At 41.4% G+C, this 24,579-nt stretch overlaps 3 protein-coding genes across 6 annotated transcripts in view; 1 reads left to right on the top strand and 2 right to left on the bottom strand.

The window, feature by feature from the left end:
* Window positions 1-980, top strand: part of ME3 (malic enzyme 3) — a 231,982-nt gene extending 231,002 nt beyond the window's left edge. The window contains exon 15 of the mRNA XM_054438021.2: window positions 212-980. Coding sequence (XP_054293996.2) covers window positions 212-238 — 27 coding nt within the window. The 3' untranslated portion in view covers window positions 239-980. The remainder of the gene's footprint in view (window positions 1-211) is intronic.
* Window positions 1-5,656, bottom strand: part of LOC129007300 (protein tyrosine phosphatase type IVA 1-like) — a 93,256-nt gene extending 87,600 nt beyond the window's left edge. Inside the window, exon 1 of the mRNA XM_054438023.1 lies at window positions 4,982-5,656. Coding sequence (XP_054293998.1) covers window positions 5,063-5,656 — 594 coding nt within the window. The 3' untranslated portion in view covers window positions 4,982-5,062. The remainder of the gene's footprint in view (window positions 1-4,981) is intronic.
* Window positions 5,657-14,760: 9,104 nt separating this feature from the next.
* CCDC81 (coiled-coil domain containing 81) overlaps window positions 14,761-24,579 on the bottom strand; it is a 48,353-nt gene continuing 38,534 nt past the window's right edge. For all 4 annotated transcript variants that reach the window (XM_054438015.2, XM_054438016.2, XM_063671304.1 and 1 more), the window contains 4 exons: window positions 23,005-23,083; window positions 22,555-22,775; window positions 17,818-17,943; window positions 14,761-15,293 (listed from right to left, as the gene is read on the bottom strand). In XM_054438015.2, the coding sequence (XP_054293990.2) occupies window positions 15,152-15,293; window positions 17,818-17,943; window positions 22,555-22,775; window positions 23,005-23,083 (568 nt within the window). In that variant the 3' untranslated portion in view covers window positions 14,761-15,151. The remainder of the gene's footprint in view (window positions 15,294-17,817; window positions 17,944-22,554; window positions 22,776-23,004; window positions 23,084-24,579) is intronic.

The raw sequence follows: 24,579 nt of genomic DNA, 5'->3' as shown, positions 1-24,579 counted from the left end.
TTATGCCATCATCCCCAAGGGAAGCCTACAGGCAATGACTGGTTGATTCAAGGGCCCAAAGGCCAGCTTCCTAGCCTCAATTGCGAACATCTCTAAATAGCCATCCCATCCTCAGAGCTCCCTATGAGACTGGCTGAGGCTACTGTTGCAACTGCTATGTATCACCATTCAACTTCTTATGCCCTATCTTGTTTCTCTTGCTCCCCCATAGATGTTCCCTGAGAAGATACCCCAGTAATCCTCTGGATGCGAATCTCAGATTCAGTGTCTGTTTCCTGGGGAACCCAACTTATTACAGGTAGAAGAAACTGGCCAAAGTTCTTAATTTTCCAATTTGTTGCACCAGCCCCATGTGACCACCAAAAGCTTTTCTGGGTTTCCCTTTCTCTCAGGAGAGACCCTCTTCACGGACCAAGCTTGATCCTTATCAGTCCATGTCCAGAATCAGTAAACATCCCTAGAAAATAAAATGGTCACTTACCTCAGGAGGCCTCCTCCCTCTCTGGAATTCCCATTCACCTAGTCCTTATTGCTTTCATAGCTCTCACATATCTTTAAACATGATCTTTATAATTTTTCCATCTTTTTCTAGTTGTTGCAGGCAAAGTTTTAGGCTGCCATGACCTACTACATCCTATTTAGAAGTGGAAGTCTCTAGAGAGATTTTCAAAATTACAGATATGTGGATATTAACTTTTTTCCTAATTTAATTGAATTGTGGTGAGAGAAGGTGTTCTGTATTATTCAAATAGCTTAAAATTTGCTGATATGGGTTTATAATCAAATATATGGTCAAATTTAATAGTTCATGTACTCTTATAAATATGTATTCTCCCACTGTTGGATGCAATGCCCTTTGTATGTTCATGGGATCAAGTTTGTTGACTGTTTTGTGTAAATCTATATCCAAAATCTTGATTTTTGTCTACTTGATTTGCTTCTGAAAGAGGGACAATAAAATTTCACACTGCTATGGTAAACTTGTCAATTTTCCTTGTAATTCTGTCCATATTTGCTCTATTTACCTTGGACCAATGGATCTTTACCTTTTAAAAAACATTTACTAAATTAAAAGTCCTAGACCATATGTTCTGCACAAGATCAAAACAACATTTTACTAGAAATATTTCATAGTCTCCTCTCATTCTGTCTTCAGGGCCCTCCGTGTTAAGTTACACCCCAACCGTAAACATTAATGGTAAGGCCTTTTTATTTGAAGACATTCAACACATGTGCTTCTGTACAACGTGGATTTTGCATGAACTTTCAATCAGACGTTGATTTTTCAAAATGGAGGTTTTTATAACAAAATGAGATTAGAGAAAGACATCAAATAACCACAAGATGTGTAAAGAAGCCAACAAAATCACCCATTGGACAAACCTGATGTACACTGGGACTCATGTAGGATGGTAAACATGAAGCAGGCAAATAATCATATAGGCCCTACTTGCAGTGTTTGATATGACTTAAGGGATGAACTACATAAAGTTATAGTTCCTGGAGTTTTAATTCTGTATGATACTAAAAATATACAAATTTTATGCTGGGATCTTGGCATCTAATCTCTAGATTTCTTACGTATTTTTTCTGGCATGGGAATAGCACTAAGCCAAACATAGAAGTTGCATTTCTGTTAAATTTGTGGCTTTTCGATATCCCTATGGAAGCTTCATCAGACTTATTCACTAAGCCCATATGTTGGCTAAAATGTACAATAAATTAGGTCTTTTCTCAAGTCCCACTTTCAAGGCAATAGCATCAGGCAGCCAGGTTTATTGAATACAACAGTTGTTTCTGTGACCACTGGAGTCTTTGAAGCTGAGAGGTGACAGCGTGCTGGCAGCCCTCACAGCCCTTGCTCGCTCTCAGCACCTTCTCGGTCTTGGCATCCAGCCTGGTCACACTTGAGGGGCCCTTCAGCCCGCCACTGCACTGTGGGAGCCCCTTTCTGGGCTGGCCAAGGCTGGAGCTGGCTCCCTCAGCTTGCAGGGAGGTGTGGAGGGAGAGGCCTGAGTGGGAACTAGGGCTGCATGCGGCGCTTGCGGGCCAGCTGAGTTCCAGGTGGGCGTGGGCTTGGCGGGCCCCGCACTCGGCCAGCCCTGCCAGCCCCGGGCAATGAGGGGCTTAGCACCCGGGCCAGCAGCTAAGGAGGGTGTACTGGGTCCCCCAGCAGTGCCAGCCCACTGGCACTGTGCTCGATTTCTCACAGGGCCTTAGCTGCCTCCCCACGGGGCAGGGCTCAGGACCTGCAGCCCACCATGCCTGAGCCTCCCTCCTCCGTGGGCTCCTGTGCGGCCCGAGCCTCCCCAACAAGCGCTGCCCCCTGCTCCACGGGGCCCAGTCCCATCGACCACCCAAGGGCTGAGGAGTGCTGGCACATGGTGCGGGACTGGCAGACAGCTCCACCTGCAGCCCTGGTGCGGGATCCACTGGGTGAAGCCAGCTGGGCTCCTGACTCTGGTGGGGACTTGGAGAACCTTTATCTTTATGTCTAGCTAAGGGATTGTAAATACACCAATCGGCACTCTGTATCTAGCTCAAGGTTTGTGAATGCACCAATCAGCACCCTGTGTCTAGCTCAGGGTTTGTGAATGCACAAATCTACACTCTGTATCTGGCTACTCTAATGGGGACTTGGAGAACCTTTGTGTCCACACTTTGCATCGAGAAAGAGAAAGTCAGAGAAAGAGACAGAGAGACAGAAAGTCAAAGAGGGAGTCAGAAACAGAGACAAAGAAAAGGAGTCAGAGAGAAAGAGGGACAGACACAGAAAGTCAAAGAGAGAGTTAAAAAGAGAGGAAGAGACAAAGAAGTCGAAGAGAGAAAGAGAGATGGAAGTAGTAAAGAAAAAACAGTGTATCCCATTCCTTTAAAAGCCAGGGTAAATTTCTGTCTACCCAGCCAAGGCATATTTTTCTATGTGGAACATTGACCTATATCTGCCTCCCCACTAACTGGACAGGCACCTGCACCTTAGACTTTCTAAGTCCTAACATTAACATTGCCCCAGGAAATCAGACCTTATCAGTACCCCTCAAAGCTCAAGTCTGTCAGTGCAGAGCCATACAACTAATACTCCTACTTACAGGGTTAGGAATGGCTACTGCTATAGGAACCGGAATAGCCAGTTTATCTACTTCATTATCTTACTACTACACACTCTCAAAGGATTTCTCAGACAGTTTGCAAGAAATAACGAAATCTATTCTTACTTTACAATCCCAAATAGACTCTTTGGCAGTAGTGACTCTCCAAAACCGCCGAGGCCTAGACCTACTCACTGCTGAGAAAGGAGGACTCTGCACCTTCTTAGGGGAAGAGTGTTGTTTTCACACTAACCAGTCAGGGATAGTACGAGATGCTGCCCGGCGTTTACAGGAAAAGGCTTCTGAAATCAGACAACGCCTTTCAAACTCTTATACCACCCTCTGGAGTTAGGTAACATGGCTTCTCCCCTTTCTAGGTCCCGTAGCAGCCATCTTGCTGTTACTTGCCTTTGGGCCCTGTATTTTTAACCTTCTTGTCAAATTTGTTTCCTCTAGAATCAAGGCCATCAAGCTACAGATGGTCTTACAAACGGAAACCCAAATGAGTTCAACTAACAACTTCTACCGAGGACCCCTGGACCGACCCACTGGCACTTCCCCTGGCCTAGAGAGCTCCCCTTTGGAGGACACTACAACTGCAAGGCCCCTTGTTCGCCCCTATCCAGCAGGAAGTAGCTAGAGCTGTCATCGGCCAAATTCCCAACAGTAGTTGGGGTGTCCTGTTTAGAGGGGGGATTGAGAGGTGACAGCATGCTGGCAGCCCTCACAGCCCTTGCTCACTCTCAGCACCTCCTCGGCCTTGACGCCCACCCTGCCATGCTTGAGGAGCCCTTCAGCCCGCCACTGCACTGTGGGAGCCCCTTTCTGCACTGGCCAAGTCCGGAGCTGGCTCCCTCAGCTTGCAGGGAGGTGTGGAGGGAGAGGCACGAGCAGGAACTGGGGCTGTGCGCGGTGCTTGCGGGCCAGCTGGAGTTCCGGGTGGGCGTGGGCTTGGCGGGCCCCGCACTCGGAGCAGCTGGCCAGCCCTGCCAGCCCTGGGCAATGAGGGGCTTAGCACCCGGGCCAGTGGCTGCGGAGGGTGTACTGGGTCCCCCAGCAATGCCAGCCTACCAGCGCTGCACTCGATTTCTCGCCGGGCATTAGCTGCCTCCCGCGGGGCAGGGCTCGGGACCTACAGCCCGCCATGCCTGAGCCTCCCCGCTTCCGTGGGCTCCTGTGCAGCCCAAGCCTCCCCAAGGAGCACCGCCCCCTGCTCCACGGGGCCCAGTCCCATCGACCACCCAAGGGCTGAGGAGTGCTGGCACGCAGTGCGGGACTGACAGGCAGCTCAACCTGCAGCCCCGGTGCGGGATCCACTGGGTGAAGCCAGCTGGGCTCCTGACTCTGGTGGGGACTTGGAGAACCTTTATGTCTAGCTAAGGGATTGTAAATACACCATTCAGCACTCTGTATCTAGCTCAAGGTTTGTAAACACACCAATCAGCACCCTGTGTCTAGCTCAGGGTTTGTGAATGCACCAATCGACACTCTATATCTAGCTAATCTAGTGGGGACATGGAGAACTTTTGTGTCTAGCTCAGGGATTGTAAATCTAGCATCAATCAGCGCCCTGTCAAAACGGACCAATCAGCTCTCTGTAAAATGGACCAATCAGTAAGGTGTGGGAGGGGCCAGATAAGAGAATACAAGCAGGCTGCCCGAGCCAGCAGTGGCAACCCGCTCGGGTCCCCTTCCACCCTGTGGAAGCTTTGTTCTTTCGCTCTTTGCAATAAATCTTGCTGCCGCTCACTCTTTGGGTCCACACTGCCTTTATGAGCTGTAACACTCACCGCGAAGGTCTGCAGCTTCACTCCTGAAGCCAGCAAGACCACGAACCCACCGGGAGGAACAAACAACTCCAGACGCGCCACCTTAAGAGCTGTAACACTCACCGCGAAGGTCTGCAGCTTCACTCCTGAGCCAGCGAGACCACGAACCCACCAGAAGGAAGAAACTCCAAACACATCCGAACATCAGAAGGAACAAACTCCGCACACGCCGCCTTTAAGAACTGTAACAGTCACTGCGAGGGTCCGTGGCTTCATTCTTGAAGTCAGTGAGACCAAGAACCCACCAATTCCAGACACAAAGCGAAGCCGCATTTGAGAATGATATTTCTCCAAATACGAAAGTTGCTTGCTGTTAAAAGCACCGCGCCATTTTTCTCTAATAAACTGTACTGCATCTTCATTTTTCATTCCACTTTCAATTAATGCTAGGGCAACAAGCACTGGAGTCCTCCCAAGACCTGCAACACAGTGAATGGCAATACAACAACCAGGTTCTTCACAAAACTTAACGTCTACAAGACTAAACCAATCATCAACAATCTGGTTGGATGGTGATGAAGCATCATCAAAAGGCCAATCCAGAAACTGGATGCCTTCTTTCTCCACAAGAGCAGGGTCATAAGTTGCTTCACATACTCTTACTATTGTGGTAACCCCATATTTCTTAAGTTCTTCTATAAATCTGTTTAAGGTTGAATTGGTTGGGTTGTGTATAATAAGAAATCTCATGTTCCCGTATGTGACTTCCACTGGAGCTGGGTGATTCATTGGAGCCATGTTAATTTAGTTAAAAAAAAAAAAAAAAAACACTGATATGGTTATAAAAAAATTAAAAATTTTTGAATACAGAAATGATGTCAAGAAACTGAAGTCTATGCCAATATACTCCACTTGAAATTCACAGAGCTTTGAATATGAAGTTGGTAGTGACAGGCAATGAAATGTACCTTCCAACAAAAAGCCGTGGTTCTTCAATTCAGTAATTCTGAGCCAATGGAAAGGAAGTGCACCAAGGGTTACCCCATCTAGGTCAGAACTCTTGTAAAATGCTCTGATGATCTCAGTTCTACACTTCCGTGTCCAGGTGACCCGCTCTGCGGGGACTTCTTGGTGGGTCAGTAACGACTTTCCACCATTCATTTGTCCTCATAAAGTTCGTGCTGAACCTAGCAGTAATCTTCAGGGCCCTTCAGAAACTCCATAAATGCATTATCAAGAACACCACAGAATGGAATATGTTTACTCATGGAAGATGGTGGCCTAACCATACAGCTGGGCCCCCAGCGACCGCAGCATTGCCGGGAGCAGCGCAGTCCTGGCGGGGCAGCGTCGGTGGGGCGGCGGCGGCAGGGCGGCGGCGGTGGCGGCGGCGGCGGCGGCGGCGGGGCAGCGGCAGCAGGGCACCAAACTCTAGGAGGACCAGCGGGGCGCCTCCACTGAGCCAATACGCGCACGCGGAAGTGCCATTGCGCCACAAGTCCGTCACAAGTCCTCTCTTTCATAAATGGCGCGCGACGCACGAACCCCTTCACCAATCCTGGTTGGGCAGACCAATGAGGACGTCATCACGGCGCCGCGGACATGAGCGCCTTGCTGAATCCAAGAAGCCCTGGATGAATGCTGAGTTTCCTTGTCTCCCACTAGAGAGGAGAGGGGCTGAGGAGCGAGGCGGGGGTGGTGGGATAGGAAGCCTGGAAGAGGCTGGAGAGAAACTGGAGGAAGACAGGTAAGGTAGCGGAAGGTTTCCCAGCCATTGACTCTGACTAGTGTATCTTTTTCTACCTGCTTCATGTTTAAGTATGTCTCTTGGGAACAACATAATATTTGGCGCTTTTTTTCCGCATCAATCCAATCTGACAAACTTTTTTAGCTCAAAAAGTGCACGTATGCATTTTTGCCCTCTTATTTTATGCTATTTGACCCATATTTCTATATTTTTTACCTTTTCTTGACCTCTTTTGGATTAAGATTTTCCCTCTACTCTTTTGTAAGTTTTCATTGGGGCTAATACTTCCTTAGCACTTATTTTAGGGTAAGCACTGTTCGAAGCTTTATATATATGTAATACAAAACCCCTATGAATTAGCTACTAGTGTCATTTCTACTGTCCTGACTTTAAAAACCTAGGCACAGAAGGGTAATTTGCCTAAGGTCACACAGCTAGTAGATGGCAGGGATGAGACTTTTTTAAAAAGCTAATTTTAACTTTTATTATAGATTCAGGGGGTCCACGTGTACATTTGTTACATGGGTATATTGCGTGACCCAGAGTATGAATGATAAATCTGTCACCCAGATAGTGAGCATAGTACCCAATAGGTAATTTTGCAAAGGCTAATAATTGAATCCCGCAATTTTGGCTCTGGAGTCTGCCTCTCTAATACATATGGTCTATTATATACCCTTTTTCTGTTCTTTTAGTGCTTAAATAACTTAAGTCAAACATGGTTCAGAATCTTTTCCTGCCTCTTGAAGGAATTAAGTATGCTTTAACTATTAATGTTGTCAAGCATCTTAATCTTTTAACGCCACAAATTGGACATTATTGTTTGTACAAATCAATGTTTGTTTACATTTATTCGTGTTATCAGTTTCTTTGCTCACTATTCCTTCTTGCAGCTCCATTCTTTCTGAGGTTACTTTCTTTTATCCAGAAGCATTTTTTTGGAGATTCCTTTGAGTATCTGATCAACTTTGATAAATGTTTGATATATGCTAGAAAATGTTTCACTGTTGAATCCATTTCCCTTAATATTAGTAAACTGTATTTTGTTTTTTCCTTCAGGTTTCTTTTTTGGCTTTTTTCTAAAATTCTTTTATTTTCCCTTCATTGTTGAAAGTTTTGCTGGGTACACAATTCTTCACTGACATTTTCTCTCAGCCCTTTGAAGGAAAGAAGAAATAGGGCTTTATTGCAAGGGGCCATGTGAAGGCCAGGAAGCAAAGTCTAGACATTTTAGAAAATTCTAACAGCTGTTAGAGAAGAAACCTGAGAATAAGAATATCTTCAGAGGACTGAGACAAAATGTCAGTATAGAATTGTGTACTCAGAAAAACTATGTAAAAATGAAGGCAAAGTAACAGAATTTTAGGGGAAAAAAACAAAAAAGAAAAGTGAAAGGGAATTTTCAAAAGCAAATTAAATCCTTTACGTTTGATAGCCTAAGCTTGTAAAAATGGTGAAGGAAAGCTATCTACAACAGGGATTCTTGGCCTGTGGTCCAGGGGGTCTAGGAAACTTCTAACTGCATGCAAAATGTTGTATAGGAATATATACCTGTTTTTAGGAGAAGGGTATATATTTTTCATCAGATTCTTAGAAGAGTCCATGACTGTCCAAAACATTGAAAACCACTGAAATAGGGAATCCTTTGATGCATTAATCTGGTCTGGCTGTGCTGTATTTCTGGAAAAGACAGAACTTGATGATAGCAAGTTGGGGCTGATTACAGAGTTAGACTAATACAAGAATAATAGTTAACAATGAGGATCATTGAAGAAGATCCAAATTATGAAGACTTGCTCAGAAATCAGCTGTTTAGTGAAGGACTATAATAAAGTTTGATTCTTAAAATGGTTGAATGATAGAAAACATATTAGACCTCATATCTATATAATTCATATAACCATGCCTCCATCTCAGTCTTGATAGACTAGAGCACACAGCCTTGACATCTGTTGTCATGACCCCTTCTTCTCTTCACCTGGCTTTTTCCTGTTTATCCTTAAAACTCAGCTTGGGCTTCATCTCCTCAAAAAGCTTTCCCTCTCTGTGCCATGGTAAACTTACCAGAAGGAATCTACCTTGTTCTTCTAACAACCAATGCACAATGATATTAGGTTTTTACCTTGTTATACAGGGGTTTCCTAGTTTTTACCTTGTTATACCAGAGGTTTCACAATGGTATGAAACTAGAAATCATTAACAGGAGGCATTTTGGAAGATTCACAAATACATGGAAATTAAACATGCTCATGAACAATCAGTGTGCCAGTGAAGAAATTAAAAGGGAAATCTAAAAGTATCTTGAGACAAAAAAAAAAAAGGAAAACAAAACATATCAAACTTTATGGAATGCAGGAAAAGCAGTTCTAAGAGGAAAGTTTATAGCAATAAATGCCTGCACCAAGAAAGAAAATTACAAATAACTAAAAGTTACACCTCAAGGAAATGTCTTTAAAACCCTAAGCCCAAGTTAGTGGAAGGAAAGAGATAATAAAGATCAGACCAGAAATAATCTAATCTCTATTTTATTTCTGCTCTGGAGATTAAAGAAACAAAACAAAAGAAACTAAAAGTTCATTTTTTGAAAAGATAAAATCAAACAGCCTTTAGCTAGACTAACCAAGAAAAGAAAAAGAGAAAAGACTCAAGTAAAATCAGAAATAAAGAGATCGTTACAGTTGACAACACAGAAGTATAATGGATCATGAGAGACTATTATGAACAATTATATGCCAAAAACTTGAATTACCTAGAAGAAATGGATATATTCCTACACACATACAACCTGCCAAGACTGAATCATGAAGAAACAGAAAATCTAAGCAAACCAATAATGAGTGAGGAAATTGAATCAGTAATAAAAAGTATCTCACCAAAGCCCAGGAACAGATGGCTTCACTGCTGAATTCTACCAAACATTTAAAGAAGAACTAATGCCAATTCTCTACAAACTGTCTCAGAAAAAAACAAACAAAAAAATGAATGGGAGAGAATACTTTCAAACTCTTTTTAGGACCAGTATTATCCTAATACCAAAGCCACACAAGCACATCACAAGAAATGAAAACTACAAACCAATATCCTAGATGAGCATAGATGCAAAAATCCTCAACAAAATACTAGCAAACCAAATCCAACAACACATTAATAGGATTATTCACCATGATCAAGTGGGATTTATCCCTGGGTTGCAAGAATGGTTCAATATTCTCAAATCAATACATGTGATATATCACATGAACAGAATGAAGGACAAAAAGCATATGACCATCTCATTAAATGCAGAAAAAGCATTTGACAAAACTCAACATCCTTTCATGACAAAAACACTCAACAAATTAATTACAGAATGAATATACTTCAGCATAATAAAGGCCATATAAAATAAGCCTACAGCTAACCTTAATACTCAACAGTAAAAACTTGAAACTCTTTCTTCTAAGATCTGGACCAAGGATGTCAAGGACGTGCACTCTTGCCACTTCTGTTCAATGTAATATTGAAAGTCCTTAGAGCAATGAAGCAGAAGAAAGAAAGAAAAGACATCCAAGTAGGAAATGAAGAAATAAAACTACTGTTATTTGCTGACAACATAATTTTGCATACAGAAAATCTAAGGCCAAGTGTGGTGGCTCAAGCCTGTAATTCCAACCCTTTGGGAAGCCAAGGCAGGAGGATCACTTAAGGCCAGGAGTTTGAAACCAGCCTGGTCAACATAGTGAGACCCCATCTCTACAAAAAGAGAAAAACCCTAAAGATTTTAACAAAAAGCCATTAGAATTGATCAACAAATTCAGGAAAGTTGCAGGATACAAAATCAACACACAAAAGTCAGTAACATTTCTTTACATTAACAATGAACTTTCCAAACAAGAAATCAAGAGAACATATCATTTACAGTAGCTATTAGAAATAAAATACTGAGAAATATATTTAACCAATGAAGTGAAAGATTTATACAAAGAAAACTATAAAACATTAATAAAAGAAACTGAAGAAGACAAATAAATTGAAATATAGCCCATGTTCATGGACTGGAAGAATTAATATTGTTAAAATGTCCATACCACATGAATGATGTGCAGATTCAGTTCAATATCTATCAAAATTCCAATGTTATTTTTCATAGATATAGAAAAAACAATCCTAAAATTCATATGGAACTACAAAACAAACAGCCAAGGCAATCATGAGCAAAAAGAACAAAGCTTGAGGTATCACACTACCTAATTTCAAACTATACTACAAACTGATAGTAATTAAAACAGCATGATACTGGCATTAAAATAGATATTTGAACCAATGGACAGAATAAAGAACCCAGAAATGAAACCATGTATCTACAGCCAATTAATATTCACCAAAAGTGCCAAGAATATACAATGGGAAAAGGACAGGCTATTCTATAAATGGTGCTGGGAAAACTGGATATCCATAAACAAGAGAATGAAATTGGACCCTTATCTCACACCATATACAAAAATCAACTCAAAATGAATTAAAGACATAAACATAAAAGCTGAAACTGTAAAACTACTAGAAGAAAACACAGGGAAAACTACATGACATTGGTCTGGGCAATGATTTTTTAGATTTGACCCAAAAATGCAGGCAACATGTGCAAAAGTGGACAAATGGGATTACATCAAAACAAAAAATTGTTACACAACAAAGAGAGCAATTAGTAGAGTGAAGAGAAAACCTACAAATTGGGAGAAAAATATTTGCAACCCATACATATGATGAGGGATTAATATCCAAAATATGTAAGGAACTCAACTCTATTAAAAAAAAAAGAGACATGGGCAAGGAACCTGAATAAACATTTCTCAAAAGAAGACATGTGAATGGCTAACAAATACACGAAAAAATGCCCAACATCACTAGTCATTGGAGAGATGAAAATTAAAACTACAAATAGCTACCACTTCACATCTATTAGAAAGGCTATTATCAAAAAGACAAAAGATAACAAGTGCTGGCTAAGATATGGGAAAAAGGGAACCCTTGTACACTGTTGGTGGGAAATGTAAATTAGTACAGCCATTATGAAACACTGTATGAAGATTCCTCAAAAAACTAAAAATACAGTTACCATATGACCCAGCAATCTCACTTCTGGTTATTTGTCCCAAAGATTTGAAGTCAAATATGAATATGTCAAAAGAGATGTTCATTGCAGCACTATTCACAATAGCCAAGATATGGAATCAACCAAGTGTCCAACAATAGATGAATGAATAAAGAAAATGTATATATACACAATGGAATAATATTCAGCCATGAAAAATAATGAAATGCTGTAATTTATGGCAACATGGATGGAACTGGAACTTAGAGAAATAAGCCAAGAACAGAAAGTTAAACACTGAATGTTCTCACTCATATGTGGAAGCTAAAAAATAGTTAATCTTATAGACATAAAAAGGATATGTGGATAGCATTGAAGAACATTATGCTAACTGAAATACACCAAACACAAACAAATACCACATGTTCTCATATGTGGAATCTACAACTCATATAAGCAGAGAGTAGAATGATAGTTCCCAGAGGGCAGGGGATGGGAGGAATGGGGAGATGATAGTTGAAGTGTACAAAGCCTCAGATAGGAAAAATAAGTTTGGATTTTTTTTTTTTTTTTTGAGACAGAGTCTGGCTCTGTCACTCAGGTTGGAGTGTGGTGACATGATCTCAGTTCACTGCAACCTCTGAGTGAGCTGAAACCTCTTGGATTCAAGCAATTTTCCTGCCTCAGCTTCTTGAGTAGCTGGGACTACAGGTGCGTGCCACAACGCCCAGCTAATTTTTTGCATTTTTAGTAGAGACAGAGTTTCACCATGTTGGCTAGGCTCGTCTCGAACTCCTGACCTCAGGTGATCTGCCTGCCTCAGCCTCCAAAAGTGCTGGGATTACAGGCATCAGCCACCACACCCAGCCAACTGTGATATATTTTTGAGATCTGTTGCACACTGTGGTGAATATAATGAGCACTGTATATGTCAATATCGCTAAAAGAATAAATTTTAAATATTCTTATCACAAAAAGTTAAATATTTAAGGTGATGGACATTTTAATTTACTTGATTTAATTATTCCACATTGTATTCAAAAATCACAATATCACTTTATACCCCATAAATATATACAACATAAATATTACAAATAATTTGTCAATATATAATTTTTAAAAATAGTTTTTAAAGGGTCTGACTGTAGTACTGACTGCTACCTATGACAGTAAATTATAAGTTCAATTCCTCCAGTGAAAAGTCCTATGAAGTTAAATCTGCTCACCTGAACATACCAAAATTAACTTCTTTTTCTTTAACAAGGAATTCTTTTTTTTCTTTTTTTGAGACAGAGTCTCACTCTGTCACCAGGCTGCAGTGCAGTGGCACGATCTCGGTTCACTGCAACCTCCACCTCTCGGGTTCAAGCAATTCTCCTGCCTCAGCCTCCTGAGTAGCTGGGACTACAGGCGCGTGCCACCACACCCAGCTAATTTTTGTATTTTTAGTAGAGACGGGGTTTCACCATGTTGGCCAGGATGGTCTCAATCTTTTGACCTAGTCAAAAGATTTGATCCACCCGCCTCAGCCTCCCAAAGTGCTGGGATTACAGGCATGTGCCACCGCACCCGGCCAGCATTCTATATTTTTAAAAAATATTAGTACAACACTGTTGTAGTAATTTATTATATATTAGAAACAAGTTACTTCAAGGGTGCAGCAGATGTAGATTCAGGCAGGTCAGGCAGTCTTAGGGAAAGCCTATTGTTTTAAATATTGGTTAATGACAATTGGCCCTCCATAGAATGATTTTTTGAGGAAATGAAAGGCAGAAATGGAGAAAGATTAGGGAAGAGGTTCCAAAAAATTGTGATCATCAGCAGGTATGCTTGTTTTCACAGAAAAAGATAACATTAGCAACAAAATTTGCCCAATATCAGCTTGAGTGAATATTTTCTCCATAATTATTCAGGGCTCAACACATTCCTATTTTGTATTTGTAGGGCAAAATGAAAGTTTAAATGTTCACAAGCATCTTCCCACAAAAACTTTCCCTTATTTCCCAAGGGAGAGATGTGGCGTGCAGAAAGCAAATAGTCTAAAAGACGTCCTTCTTAGCTTTTGTATTTCAGAAATCTAGACTTCACTCTATTTTACTTCAATTGGTCAGACAGGGCAGGGAGAGGAGAAGAAAGTGTTGCACCTGAGCGAGTTAGAGAAAACGCCACACTTTGAGACGAATTAAGAGTCCGTTTATTTAGCCAGTGGCCAAGAGACAGCTAACGCTCAAAGTTCTCTCAGCCCCGAAGAAGGGGCTAGATTTTCTTTTATACTTTGGTTTAGAAAGGGGAGGGGGGTCTAGTTAAAACAATTTTACAGAAATAAAGTAGGCAAAAAGTTAAAAGGATAAATGGTTACAGGAAAGTAAACAGTTCCAGGTTCAGGGGCTTTAAGACTGTTACAAGGTGATAGACTCGGGGCTTTGGGCGTTATCAATCAGACGAATTCCTAGGAATTGCGGATATTGCTCGCCACAGTATCTTATCAGTTAATTGCATTCTTGGATGTGCTGAGAGTCAGCTTGCACAAGTTAAGTCCTTGAGGAAGGGTCTGCCAGTGAAAGAGCCAAGATGGAGTCTGTCTGGCTCTCTTAGCTAAGGGAGAGTCAATTCAGGTGGAAACAAGGCTAGGTGATTAAAGGAAAAGGGAGAGTCTAAAAACAGGGTTAGTAAAAACAAGGTTGGGCATTACAAAAGTATGAAGATAAATGAAGAAAGTTTTTAGTTGAGAACAACCATACCTTAACTGAAAGTCAGTCCTCTGACAGGGAGATAAGTCCTCTTGAACAGCACCTACAGCTTAAGAATGAATGCAAGTAAAGTAGTGGGAGACTCACCTCACAGTGCACAGTTACTCCAAGGGTGTAGAAATAGCTGGACAAGGGAATGATATCTTGGGAGGTCCCACTAAAGTCCCAGGTATGTCATCAATGAGAAAACTCAGGGAGCATTTTTCTGGCCTCCTGAGGGTAAATAGTCTAACGCATCTCTGTGATGTTCACACATATACCCCTCTGGAAAAGTCTAGGACTGGGGGAAGAGGGAGGGGTAAAATGTACCATTATGAATTGTCGTGCACAGTCAGGCGCTTAGAAAATATTTATTATTGCCACTCTTCATTACAGATGAAAAAAGTTTTGTACACAAAGTCATGGAGCAGCAGCAGGGCTGGGTCAGCAGCACCCCAGCAGCCATAATGAAGCTGGGTCCCATTCCCAGCCCCTGTGCAGCAGGTTCTAGCCCTCAGGACCATTCAGACACCTTCACTGCCATCAGAGACTAGTATAGGAAATAAGTGGGGGTGGGAGGAAAGCAGGAGTGAATTCAATTAGGGCTTAACAAGCAATCTAATGAAAGCACCAAACCTAAACAATGAATTTTTTCTCTGAGGTAAAAATACGCAGTTTCACAATCACCCCCAAACATGTAAAAGATAAAAACTTTCCCCAGGAAACGCAGAGCCAAACTTTGAGTTTTACACAAGCAACCGGGAGCCAGGCAGGAACTTGTTCAGGGGCCACAGGTTGCTCTCGCCCACGTTGGAGGTGCGCCTCTGGCATTGCTTGCAGCGCCGATACTTCTCACACTGGTCTAGGAGAAACAGCTTGTCTGAAGCCCTGAGGAGAGGAGAGCAAATGCAGATCAGCAGGTTCCTGGAGCTCCTGGAGGCCCAACTTGGAAGCTGGTATGGCAGGAGGTACACAAAAGAAAAGTAACACCTTGCGTTCTCTGCCTGCATGCTGCAGTTCACCCCATCCTGGCATCCCCTACTTCCAGACTTCTGCTGGCTTGTCGTTCTCTACTGAATAAAAAGCCACGACTTGTGCCTTCACAACAGTCTGACCCTACCCCTCCCCAGCCTCAACCGCCCAAGCCCATAGAGAACTTGCCGAAGGTCACACAGCCAGCAGACAGTGGCTCCAAAGCCTCTCTGTTGACTGCTTTCCCACGTGGATTACACCTCTACCTGTTGAGCTCCTGGGAGACAGTGTTTGAGAGGCAGATCAACCATTAAGTTGCTGGTTATCAGCTAACAACAGCAGAGAATTGAGAGGACTTACAGTGAACTATCCCAGGAGGCCAGAAGCCTCTGGAGAATTAAGGGCAGGAGAGGGAGTGGAGACAAAGAGGAAGACAAAAGCAACTAAAAGCAGAGATAAAGAGGCAGTAGTAAGTGATTTTCCCCTTTGATAGTTTTTCTTCGTTACGCAAAACAGTCCCTCATGTGCTCCTCTACCCCATCAAAATTTCTCCATAGGTGGATTTTTTTTTTTTTTGAGACTAGGTCTCCCTCTGTCACCAGTCTGGAGTGCACGATCACAGCTCACTGCAGCCTCGACTTCCTGGGCTCCTGCGATCCTCCCACCTCAGCCTCCTGAGTAGCTGGAATGACAGCTGTGCACCACCACACCCAGCTAATTTTTGTATTTTTGGTAGAGATGGGGTTTCACCATGTTTGCTCAGGCTGGTCTCAAACTTCTGAACTCTAGCAATCTATCTGCCTCAGCCTCCCAAAGTTCTGGGATTACAGGCATGAGCCATGGCATCCAGCCAGAATTCTGTTTAAGAAGGATAATCGGCCGGGCGCGGTGGCTTACGCCTGTAATCCCAGAACTTTGGGAGGCCGAGGCGGGCGGATTACAACAAGGTCAGGAGATCAAGACCATCCTGGCTAACACGGTGAAACCCTCTCTCTACTAAAAAACACAAAAAATTCGCCAGGCCTGGTGGCAGGCGCCTGTAGCCCCAGCTACTCGGGATGCTGAGGCAGGAGAATGGCATGAACCCGGGAGATGGAGCTTGCAGTGAGCCGAGATCGTGCCACTGCACTCCAGCCTGGGTGACAGAGCGAGACTCCATCTCAAAAAAAAAAAAAAGGATTATCAAGGGCAGTCTTAAAAGAAAAAAGAATAAACTACCTTGGAAGTGAGCAAGGGAAGACCTACCTGGCTTGGTAATGGAACAGAGTATCATGTGCTAACTGCATACATATGGACTTTGGTTTTACTTTTGCTTTATTTTCTTTTTGTGCCAACCAATTCCTTCTTACTACTGCTGCATGCTCAAGTCTCTGTCCACACTTGGCCTAGGTCCTCAGACAAGTCTGCTCCACTATATACCAGGAGTAGATTTGTTAGCCTGCCACTCAACATTATTTCCTGTGTCTCCTCAGTCCTTTATCACCATGTTGGCCAAGCACTCTTCCCAAACACAACTAAAATCTCCCTGGCATTAATCTCACTGACTTTTACCTGCCTTCCCAGATCATTGAGAAAATTGAAATCCCCAACTGCCCTTTCCTCTCCTTTTCTCTAAGCCAAATGACTCCACTTCTCCTTTGGAACCTATTTTCCACGTCATCACTCATACTTTCATTGTCACAAAATATGGGTTCTACTCATTAGAAAGACAGGTGAGAAATGCTTTACAAGAAAACCTAAAAGGAGAAGGAGAGTTACAGATCAAGATCCATTCTACAAATTTTATCCATGATTAAAAATTGATAATTGGCAATTTAAACTATTATTTTGGTATATTTGGGTTTTAATAATTTGATTGTATAGACTTGATCTGTTTCATCACATTTTTAACATGCAGTAAAATCATACCTTACATTCGTATTTTAATTTTTTTTCAAGGTGTAATACAGCAGTAGTGATGTGAATATTTAAGCTGAGGATTGGGCAGGCATATAATAATTTCAGAAAGATGCTCTTGGTTGGCTCCATAATAGGCATCTTACTTTTCCAATTGCCAATCTTACAACCCCTGACCCTGCTCTTAAATAACGATTCTCTAAGCCTTGAAAATGTTCAGATTGGAAACTCACTCCCCCTACTTCCAAATAGTTGTTTCCAAAGAGAATCTTCACTCTCCACAAAAAGCAAATAAAGCCACCCTAAGCAGAGGCAAATATTAGAGCAGGGTTAGTAAACACCTAGCATGCAACTCAGCATTCTCCAATCCCATGTCTGTAACAGACATTTCTAATCAATCATGGCAGTATTTCCCATGGAACACAGACTTGCTTTCTCCACAAGGTTCTCTAGGCAGCCACTGCTCATCAAGTGGAGTTCCACTTGAAACCTGTTGGTATCCCACAAGAAGCAGGAGAATTTTGGGGTTCCAATCAGGCATTACCGTTCAAAAGCCTTGTCCTCCAGGTCTCGCTGCTTCTTCATCACAGCACTCCTTTCCCAGTCCTCCTGTAAGCATTGGTTGACTCTATTTACTCGCTCCAGCTCAGCGGTTCTGTCTGCCAAGTGCCTGGAGAGAAAAGAACAGCCTGGCTCCATAATACTTGGAAGAGCATGCACCAAATTTGGGAGCCCGATTCCTTTTATGTTAAACAAAAAAACCTTCTGGTTTTGTTCACTACTCTGAAATATACTAAAAAGCATGAACACTGTAAAAGCATACTGAAATTCCTAGCTCTCAAATAATTTATGAGTCAAAGGTCTTTCATCTTCAATCCTGGTTTGATTTAATAGGATTGAAACCTTTTTCCAGTTAACAACTTCAGCCTGTAAAACCATTAATTTCCTTTGAGGCTAATTTAACTTATCTGAAGAATCATCCCAAATGGATTTCCTATACTCTGTTTCTTTCCTTTTAGTCCAGCCTCTCAGCTGCCAGTACTCAGCCTACCAGTCACTGCAGACATATTATAAGGCAAAATAGATAGGTATACAAATGAAAGTCTACAAAAAGAGAAAATAAACACAAGTGACTAAGCAAGGGAAAAGAAAATAGAGAAAACATTAACATTGTGAACAAGGCAAGAAAATAAAACAGGAATGTTTGGTGAAGGCCATGTCATCGAAGAATTGACTGCAGTGTAATCTGTCTCTTCAAAGGGAGATATTCCCACTGTTGTGTTTCTATCACTGGTCTCCAAACACTCCATCACTACTGTTGTGAATCACCTTAAGCCTGGTTCTGATTATGTGTCTATTTCTTGCCAAACTGGAACCTTTGCTGTCAGTTCTCACTGAAATCTAGAAGGAGCTTCACAAAATGTAACTGTTGATATAGCCTGCTCTGAAGGGCTTTGTGTTACAGGTAGCAACGGCCACTGGGTGTCAGGATCCTCCAATAAAAATCAGTTAATGTCCTCTATACTGTCTCACTTTTTCCTTAAACGGCACACCTTTTCATCTAACAAGCACTGATTGAACAGCTATTGTATGGTTATTATAAAGACTAAATGATACACAGGAAGTGCCAGTGCCTATCGTGTAATTGGAGCTCAATGACTGAAGAGTACCTATTACTTTTTTCATAAGTTATTTTTCTTTTCGTAGATTTTTTTATTGTGGTTTAAAAAAACACATAACAAAATTTACTATCTTAACCATTTCCAAGTGTACAGTTACTTAGTGTTAAATACATTCACGTTATGCACCCAATCTCCAGAACGCTTTCACGTTACAAAACTGAAACTACACCCATTAAACAACTCCCCATTTCTGCCTCCTCTAGCCCTTGGCAACCAACATTCTATTTTCTGTTTCTATGAATTTTACTTCTCTGGATAACTCATATAAGTGGAGTCATACAGTATTTTGTCTTTTTGTGACTGGTTTATTTCACTTAACATAATGACCTTGAGGTTCATCCACAATGTAGCATGTGTTAGAACTTCCTTCCTTTTTAAGAGTGAATAACAATTCCATTGTACAGTGTATATATATACACACACTACATTTTGTTTATCCATTCATCTGTCGGTGGACACCTGGGATGCTTCTACTTCTTGGCTGTTACAAAAAGTGCTGCTATGAACATGGCTGTACAGATATCTTTTGAGATCAGCTTTCAATTTTTTTGAATACATATCCAGAAGGGGAACTACTGGATGATACAGTAGTTCTATTTTTAATTTTTTGAGGAACCACCATACTGTTTTCCATAGCAACTGTACCATTTTATGTTCGCACCAACAGTACACAAAGGTTTCTACTTCTCGCTAACGCGTGTTTTTTTTTTCATAGTAGCTATCCTGATGGATGTGACATGGTATCTCACTGTGATTGTGGTTTGCACTTTCATAATAATTTGTGTTGTTAATCATTTTTTCAATTGCTTGTTGGCCATTATTATGTTATTTTTTTAAGTATAGGTTAAAATAATTTTAAATGCCCAGAAAGTAAAAAAATGAGGCAGAGATTGTGCAGGGGACAACTAGCATTCTCACAACGTTGCTGAGAAGCAAGTTGCTATGCCTTCTTAGAAATTCAACTGTCAGTTTCTGGTAATATTTCAAATGTATCATACATTAGCCAGGAGTGGTGGCATGCACCTGTAGTCCCAGCTACTCGTGAGGCTGAGGCATAAGAATCACTTAAACCCAGGAGGCAGAGGTTTCAGTGAGCCGAGATCGCACCACTGCACTCCATCCTGGGCGACAGAGTGAGACTCTGTCTCAAAAAAAAAAAAAAAAAAGGAAAATTAGATGTACCGTACATTTGACACAGCAGCCCCCCACTTTTGGGAATTTATCTGATAGAAACAAAAGAACCAGTATAAAAATATATATTAAAAATGTTTAATACAAAATATCTGGAAACAAAATGAATGTTCATCAATAATGCAAAAGTTAAATTACTATACATCTATATTATAGATAATATGCTGCTATTAAAGAAGAATGAATCATATATATGTACCGACTTGTATATGACATTGTTAGGTTAAAGAAAGATTAGTTTGCAGAGTAATATATAAGATCTCATAGACTATTTCATTTACAAAAGTAGAAGGAAAAATATATATGTGCATATTGCTTAAATAGGAAAAATTGTTTAAATTTTTTTATAAATAAGGTTAATATGTAACCTACTTTTAAATTATTTTTTACAAAAAAAATTTTAAAAATTTTCCTATTTAAGCAATATGCACATATATATTGGCTACTTAGTAGGGGAAATTATTAACCTTTTTTTTTTTTTTTTTTTGAGGCAATCTCTGTCGCCCAGGCTGAAGTGCAGTGGCGCAGTCTCAGCTCACTGTAGACTCTGCCTCCCAGGTTCAAGCATTCTTGTGCCTCAGCCACCCGAATAGCTGAGATTACAGGCGCACACCAACACGCCCAGCTAATTTTTGTATTTTTAGTAATGACAGGGTTTCACCATGTTGCCCAGGCTGGTCTCAAACTCCTGGGCTCAAGTGATCTGCCTGCCTCGGTCTCCCAAAGTGCTAGGATTACAGGCGTGAGCCACCATGCCCGGCTCACCTTCAATTGACTTCTCTTAATGAGCATGAATTTTTACTTTTGAAAATAAGAGCAAAAAGAAAAAAAACAAGTATAAATAGCTTAGCAGTCCTGTCTGGATCACCCTGACTAAATTATCCCCTCTGAAAGAAAGTGGCCTTCTATTTGTCACAAGAGAATCTGAGATCACATGTTGAGATGAACCAGAGAAGGACCAGGGAGTTGGAAAAGATAAGGGAAGTGAGAGAATCTGCCATAACCAGTAAAGAATATGTAAATAGAAAACAAGGATCTGACAATACAGAAACAGGGATTTGTTCACAGGTTTACAGTTTCCAAAAATGCTCTCACATACATAATCTCATCTAATTCTCCCACTAAGGTTAGGAGGGGCAGATGTGATTATCCTTCTTTGTCATATGAGGACAGTAAGGCTCAGATACCTTACATGTGATCTGGCCCAAGTCATACAACTTAAAAGTGACACTTTAACCCTCCAAGTTTAGGAAATAACTAGAGAAGCTAACAGATAGAAGCAGAAGAGGAAGTAGCATAGTCTTAGCAACAAATACAGAGGGTCCCATATCTGGCTATGGAAAGCACACTTTGCTTCCCACTATGGGACAAGTGATGGTGGTTCTGCTGTTATAAAACAGAAGCTAAAGAGGAGCTGAATGCTTACCTAAGGGAATAAATTTTTTTAAAAAATCAGTGGGAAAGACATCTTCCTTTCAGGCATGTTTAGGCTTTACAAATATATCAGATAAAGGACTTATACACAGAATATATAAAGAACTTTCAAAACTCAACAATAAGAAAAGAGTTTATAAAATAAGCAAAAGATTTGGATTGATACATTTTACCCTTAACCATAGAAGATATACGGATGGCAAATAGGCACATGAAATGATGTTCAACATCACTAGTCATTAAAGAAATCCAAATTAAAGCATGAGACACCACTATGCACCTATTAGAACAGCCAAAATTAAAAAGACTGATCAGGCTGGGTGCTGTGGCTCACACCTGTAATCCCAACACTTTGGGAAGCTGAGGCAGGAGGATTGCTTGAACCCTGAAGTTCAAGACCAGCCTGGGTAACATAGTGAGACCCTGTCTCCCCAAAAAGTTTTAAAATTATCTGGGCGTGCTGGCACTCGCTTGTAGTCCCAGATACTCCAGAGGCTGAGATGGGAGAACTGCTTGAGTCCAGGATGTTGAGGCTGCAGTGAGCCATGATCATGCCACTGCACTCCAGCCTGGGTGACAGAGCAAAACCCTGTCTCAATCAATAAAATAAAATAAAGACAGATTACACCAAATTCTGGGAATGATGGGGAGGACTAGAACTCTCATATGCTATTGGTTGGGAATGTAAATTAGTACAGCCACTTTGGAAAACACTAAAGTGTCAAGAGAAGTTTTTAAAAATTTATTTAATAACTTTTTCTTCATATAATGAATTAGGATAAAACAAGATGAAGCATGTAAAAAGTTTAAAACAATGCCTTGCACAAATAACTCCTCAGTGTGTTAGCTATTATTCTTACTTCTCCACTATTGTATGAGAAAGATGAGGGGCAGGGACAGGGTGGAGAAAGAGAGAGAAAGGAAGCGGAATAAGTGAGGAGAAGTGGAGGGAGAAAGATCAGGGGTCTCCTTACTCTCTTTGTGTCCTCTGAAGCATTTGCAAATCCCGCCTCTGGTCCACTAGTTGATGCAGGATGGCTTTCCTCTTGTGGTTAGCAGCTGCCTCCAGCTGGTGTTTCATGTAATTTTGTTCTCGCTTTTGCTTTTCCACCATCAGTTCACCCTCATTCTTACCAAAGATGGGCTCAGAGGAGTCTGGCTCAAAGGCGGGCAGCCGGGAGGGTTTGTTCTTTATCTTAAACAGAGATACACATAATGCAGGTTATCATTCTACCAGGGAATAAGCTTTATGCACAACCCTGTAATGTAGTAAAATACCAGTATCTTACAGGAAGGAATGCGGGGCACAAAAACTACCAAATGCATAACACATAAAAATATTCGTAACAACTTACACATATTTTTAGGATGTTATTGACGCATTGCATAATTTTAAAAACAGTAATATTTGTCTGTCCCCTTACCTGTGCATCCAAAGCTCTCTTGTAACACTGTGTTTCTTCCATCTTATCTTTTAAAAATTTCGCTCTTTGCGCAGCAAGTCTGGCAGTTAAGAACAAGAGAAGATGGACCACAGTTTTGCAGTCTTTAGTAATATGGATTAACATCATCAAAACATGTTTAATAAGTATTAAATAGGAACAAGAGTCTGGTAAATAAAAATTGATGTTTTATTCTGGTAGCTTTTATTTTAAGAAAGAAAAGAGTAATTCAAATCCATAGGCGGCCGGGCACAGTGGTTCATGTGTGTAATCCCAGCACTTTGGGAGGCTGAAGTGGGCAGATCACTTGAGGTCAGGAGTCCAAGACCAACCTGGCCAACATGGTGAAACCCTATCTCTACTAAAAATACAAGAATTAGCCGGGGGTGGTGGTGGGTGCCTGTAATCCCAGCTACTCAGGAGGCTGAGGCAGGAGAATTGCATGAGCCTGGGAGGTGGAGGTTGCAGTAAGCCAAAATCACACCACTGCACTCCAGGCTGGGCAACAGAGTGAGACTCCATCTAACAAAAAAAAAAAAAAAAAGTCCATACGCTAGTGAACAATGTGCTGAACACAGGACAAACAGGACAGGTATAGGCAGGTGACTGACCATATTGTCCAAATGCCTTACTACTAAAACAGCAGACACATCACCACCACTCCACCTCTTCCCACACCCACCAGTTCTTTTAAAAATCTACATAAGAAAGCAGGAAGTGACTATTCATTCTATAAACTGATTTATTTTGAAATCTCTTAAGTTACCTATCCTATTAAAAATTATGGTTCTATTATATGTAACTTCTAAAGAATCCATATATGATCTTTCAAGTGAGTATAATGGAACATATACATTTTATAGAAATAGATTTTTTTCATCACAGAAACTTGCTTCTTGTTTGTTTTAGGAGTTTCTCTTCACACTATAACGGCCTCCATAGTTGCTCTCCCAATCTCAGCAGCAAAAATGTGGGCCCCATTAGGCATATGTATGTAAGCAGAGGGAAAGCCGTTCTACATGGCTTTTTAGTCTCTGGTTCCAGTCCTTCCTATGTTCCCTGTACATTCCTGCCCTCAGGTTCCATGGGACCCCCCTACATAATTATAATAAAACCTCAGCTTTGCCATGAGGTCATTTGAACATCTAATAGCTAAGAACAGCTGCTCAAGACGAGTCCCTTTCTTCATCTACTGGTATTGGCGATTGCAAAAACAATACAAGATGATGCTCTATATTATAGTAATTACAGATTGACCATCACTACTATAATGATAACTATGACAGCTTTTTCATTTTTGTAATAAAAAATTGTGGTACTGATACAGAAGGGAAGTGCTGGGAAGCAAAGAGCGTGGTCCCTTTAAATGATATGGAAGTGGGGAAAGGGCATGGTCCCTGGCTAGGGCTCCACCCTAGGACATGGTCCCTGGCTAGGGTTCCATCTGTGCCCACGGACCTAGATGAGGACAGGCATTTTTGTTTTCCTGCCTAAATGTTGCATTTCTCAAGACCACGCTGGCCTGCCACACCCTCATCCTGTGCCTATAAAAATCCC

This window comes from Pongo pygmaeus, chromosome 9, assembly GCF_028885625.2.
Source record: "Pongo pygmaeus isolate AG05252 chromosome 9, NHGRI_mPonPyg2-v2.0_pri, whole genome shotgun sequence".
Taxonomy (NCBI): domain Eukaryota; kingdom Metazoa; phylum Chordata; class Mammalia; order Primates; family Hominidae; genus Pongo; species Pongo pygmaeus.
This window is presented reverse-complemented; position numbering and strand designations above follow the sequence as displayed.